Source organism: Camelus bactrianus, chromosome X (genome assembly GCF_048773025.1).
Source record: "Camelus bactrianus isolate YW-2024 breed Bactrian camel chromosome X, ASM4877302v1, whole genome shotgun sequence".
Classification (NCBI taxonomy): Eukaryota; Metazoa; Chordata; class Mammalia; order Artiodactyla; family Camelidae; genus Camelus; species Camelus bactrianus.
Window position 1 is genome coordinate 27,926,381 of NC_133575.1, and position 5,099 is coordinate 27,931,479.

The 5,099-nt window shown below is 41.7% G+C and overlaps 1 protein-coding gene across 1 annotated transcript; it reads left to right on the forward strand.

Moving 5' to 3' along the window:
* Positions 1 to 322: 322 nt before the first annotated feature.
* LOC105081277 (melanoma-associated antigen B16-like) lies at positions 323 to 1,813 on the forward strand. Its single transcript, XM_010970424.3, has one exon. The coding sequence runs from the start codon at positions 397 to 399 to the stop codon at positions 1,438 to 1,440; it is 1,044 nt and encodes a 347-aa protein (XP_010968726.1). The 5' UTR covers positions 323 to 396; the 3' UTR covers positions 1,441 to 1,813.
* Positions 1,814 to 5,099: the final 3,286 nt, after the last annotated feature.

Genomic DNA, 5,099 nt, shown 5'->3' on the forward strand with positions numbered 1-5,099 from the left:
ATGATCCGTGTCCTATCTAATGCCAAGGTAATGAACCTAAGTGAGGACTGATAGGACCACACTCCTTGGAACAGTAACGGTGCTGTAGTGCCCACCACAACTGCCTAGTGTGATCCCTGAGAATTCTCAGCCTGGTTGGCTGCCTGGACCCTGAGGAGCATTCACATTTCCTCCATCATGTTTTGCAGGACAGAGCAACCAGGGGGTCAGGAGACCTGTGAGGCCCTATAGCACTGTTGTCAGGAGAAGTTCATTCGAGGCAGCTTTGATCAAACCCTCATTGTTGAGTTTACCAGTTAAGCCCACTCGTACCTGCCTTCTTTCCCTTAGGTGGTGATTCCCCATCGCCCATTCTGTTCTCCACACTCCTGCCAATTGCCACCCACAACCGTCAACATGCCGCAGCATCAGAAGACTCCACAATGCCCACAGGATCAGTGCCTTCAGACCCTCAGTAAGACCCAGGGTCTGGAGGTGGCACAGGTCTCCAGGGCTCTGGAGGAGACCCATCTCTCCTCCCGTCCTCTAATGCCTGGCAATTCGAAGGAGCCTCTTGAGGCAGCTGCATCCAGCCCTCCTGAGGATGCTCAGAGTTTCTACGCATCTTCCGTTGCCATCACGGCCACCTCATCCAACAAATCAGATGAGGTCTCCATGAGCCAAGAGGAAGAGGATAGTCCAGACACCTCACAGGCTGTGCCAGACCCCAAGAATGTGCCCATAGATGCTCTAGATGAGGATGTGGCTATGTTGGTCAGTTTCCTGCTGTTCAAGTATCAAATGAAAGAGCCAGTAACAAAGGCAGATATGTTGAAGATTGTCACCAACAAGTGTGAAGTCCACTTTCCTGAGATCTTCCTGAGAGCCTCTGAGCGCATGGAGATGATCTTTGGCCTTGATCTAGTGGAAGTGGATCCCACCAACCACCGCTATGGCCTCTTCATCAAATTGGGCCTCACCTATGATGGGATGCTGCACAGTGAAGTGGGCGTGCCGAAGACCGGCATCCTGATACTTGTCCTGGGCGTGATCTTCATGAAGGGCAACCATGCCACCGAAGACGAGGTCTGGGAAGTTCTGAATTTGACAGGAATATATTCTGGAAGGAAGCACTACATCTTCGGAGAGCCCAGGAAGCTCATCACCAAAGATTTTGTGAAAGAAAAATACCTGGAGTACCGCCAGGTGGCCAACACTGATCCTGCACAATTTGAATTCCTGTGGGGCCCAAGAGCCCACGCAGAAACCACCAAGATGAAGGTCCTGGAGTTTGTCGCTAAGGTTCATGGGACTGACCCAAGCTCTTTCCCACCTCAGTATGAGGAGGCTTTGCAAGATGAAGAAGAGAGAGCCAGAGCCAGTATTTCAGGCAGGGCTGTCTCTCCTTCCGTGGCCACTGCAAGTTCCAGTGCCAAGGCTAGCAGCTTCTCCCACACCTAGGGGAGTCGGGGGTGGTTTCTTCATGCATTGATGGAAGAGGCAGTTAGTGTTTGTAGCATTTAGGTCTGAGGTGTGGCTGAAAGGAAGACGGTGTATAACCCTATGTGTTCTTATTTTATATGAGTAGCTTGAAATTTTAGTCTTATTTTTTGAGATACGTGTTATTCAAATATTATTTCTTTTAATATAGATTTAAGTAGCTTCAGGATCTTCAGATTTATAAATGTTGTTAACTTTACATTTAGTGCTATAATGAGGTTGTTTTTTTTTTTTAATGTGATACTGGGAATTGAACCCAGGACCTCATGCATTCTAATAAGCATGCCCTGTACCACTGAGCTGTTACCTCCCCTTTCCCCCATAATGAGTTTAAAGTAAGAATTTTGTTAAAAAATAAAAAGTTTTTAAAACAAGCTGTGAAACCATCCATCTTATTTTGTCACCTGAAATAAGAAAATGGCATTGCTATAGGCGTTTTCTTAGAAATGTGATGGATCAGTTTTAAGATAGCTGGGATTAATAAGGAAAAATAGAGTTGGAAAAATAAAAGATATTAAAGCATTCTTATCCCTTTTAGTTTTTGTTTTATAAAATTAAATGAAATATACATGAATAAGTAAGAAATAAATGTTAATAAATTAGACCTTAGGCTCATTGGACCATTTATTCCCTAAACTTCAGTGAACACCTACTCTTTGGAAAGCACAGCACTAGTACTGGGAATGCTGAGGTTAAGAATTCAGGCCCTGCTCATAGGGTTTAACATATAGAGCAATAATCTTTTAAGGATAATGGTGGATCTTCTATATCCTAAAGGACAAGTAAAATGAAGGAGTGAGTAGATAAAGGTGGAGAATCCTGTAAGACTGTTAAAGTGTTAACTGCTGTTAGGTCATGGCAGTTTGGGACTTTGGGAGACTTCAGATCCTTCAGTGGGAGTTGATTTTACATAAAACTGGATGATGGGCCGAGCTGACAATTGACCATTGCCTAGGAGAGCCAGTGCTCGTGTCATTCAAGGGAAAATTTCACTAAGCTGTGTTTAGTGTGATTTGGCAAATAATAAGCAAGAGTTAAAATTTTGGTGGGGATACATGGGTTGCATGGAAGGTATAGGGGAGGAAAGATAGTTTTCCCTCTACTTGTTTATTCTCTGAGACTCCCTTGTAAGAGAAAGATAACTTAATAGCAGAAAAGCATATTTAATTTTGTTTGTAAGTATAGGAGCATCCCAAATATGAGACTCAAGTAACTAGAGCAGGAATCTTTTATACCTTTCAGACGAAGAAACTGTTTTTGAAGAATTGACGTGAAAAAGGGGTTTGGACTAGGGTTACTAGGTGTTGAAGAAACAACAGTGTTTATTTATATAGCCTTGCTGGCCCTAAATTCTTTGTCTTTGGTGGTAAGGATGCCTTAAACCCTTCCTGGTATAGGGAGGGTGCATTTCATAGGGAGATTTATCTCCTGCTTTCACAGGGACAAAGTAGGCTTAGAGTATCCTTCTTGCATCAAGTGTTTCTCAAGTACTTTCAGTTCAAAATAACCTATATGCTGAAGGGCAGTAATCTCTCCTTATCCATGATTTCACTTTTTGAGCTTTCAGTTACCCATGGTCAACTGTGATCCAAAAATATTAAACAGAAAATTCTGGAAGCAAGTAATCCATTAGTTTTAAGTTGCACACCATTCTAAGCACTGTGATGAAATCCCATGCTGTCCTGCTTCATCCCATCTGGGACATGAATCACTTTGTCCAGCGTATCCTGCCTGTTATTCCCTTAGTAGCCTTGTCAGATCAACTGTCACAGTGCTTCAACATAAGAGGTTCAAGTACCTCTTACTTAATAATGGCTCAAACAGAAGTGCAGTGATGCTTCCAATTTGGATATTCTTTTACTGTACCTAGTTTATAAATTAAGCTGTATCCTAGATGTGTATATATAATAAAGATAGTACCTATAGGGTTCAGTACTATCAGTCGTTCCAGGCATCCACTGCTGTGCTTGGAGCGTATCCCCTTGGAAATGGGGGGACTACTGTGTTAAGAACCCCTAAAAAGTGCAGCTGGCGGGGAGGAGAGGTGTTGGTCCTTGAAGCAAATTCTAGGAAATCTGAATTACATCCAGCTGGGGATGACATTCCTTCCCCCAAATTAAAGAACGTAAACTCTGAGGGGAAATGTTTTCGCTTGTTTGTTTCTTTCTTTGCGGCTTCATTGAGATATAATTGACGTACAGCACTGTGCAAGTTTAAGGTGTATAGTAGAGCATAATAATCAGACTTACAACATGAAATGATTATTGCAATAGGTTTAGTAAACATATGTCACCTCTTATAGATACAAAATTCAGAAAACAAATTTTTTTCCGTATGATGCAAACTCAGGATTTACTCTCTTAACAACTTGTATATCTAACATAGAACAGTATTAATTGTATTTGTCATTTTGTACATTACATATGTGGTATTTATTTATCTTCTAACTGGAAGTTTGTACCTTTCAACCACTTTCATACAATTTCTTCTCCCTCTACGCCCTGCCTCTGGTAACCACAAACTGGTTTCTTTTTCTGTCAGTTTGTTTGGGGGGGAAATTTTAAAGTTTTACTTGCTGATAAACATTTTTGTCTGATTTAATATACCATGTTCATAGCACTTTTGTGTTCTAAAAAAAAAAAAGCCTAGATTTAGAAAGCACACACTAATAAAAATGCACTCTCACACACCCAGGTGAGGATGTAGGGTTTGGAGTCAACATAATCACAGCAATAACTCTCATTCTTTAAAGCCCTACAATATTCCAGGCACTGTGCCTTGTATATTATATACTTCATACACATTACAACAGTCCCAGAAGACAGTACTTATCAAACCAAATTCACATAAAAGATCCTCAGGCTCAAAGAGCTTGTGATTTCACATGTCTAGTATGTAACAGAGCTGTCACAAGACTTTTTCTCCAAATTTGTCTGGAACCCACTATGTTCCATTCTTCCCATCCTGAATCAGACCTTTTGTTCCTTAAGTTATTTCTCTTCTCACTACTCCTTAATGTCTCTCAGGATATAGGAAAAAGGATATTGAAACCAGAAACTTAAAGTAGGTTTAAAGAAAGAAGGTTGAAATAAAAAACACAATTTGAGGGTTGTCTGTGAGCTCTAAGGTCTTGAGAGCTGACTCTGCCTCAGGGCTGGCATTTTTATCAGCTCCTGCTCTCTCTGCAATACAGCACCCTTCCCCTGGTCTTCTCCAATGAACCCTCTTGTACAAACTGGAAGCTGACCTGCTGGCCAGCTCTTTAGACCTGCTTCCAGTGGAACAAACAGTGAAATTCACCTGCCTTCCCCTGAGTTAGGGCATTCCAGCTCCCTGGTGGTCCTATCCCTTACCTGTACCCCTGTGATAGCAACATCCTCTTCCACATAAAAGGTAACCTGATGTTGAAAGTTGGACCTGGCCACCCACTGGGCTTCTCTGCCTCATTCTCAAAATGTTTTCCCAAAGAGCTGGTGAATATAGTGTGATTTGTCATAGAATCTGCTAATTTGGGGGATAGAACCCTGAAGTTGGAGAGAAGATTTTGAAACCACCTTGATATTTGCAATTGAATTCTAATGAGTTTTTTTTAATAGACTTTATTTTTTTTAGAGCAGTTT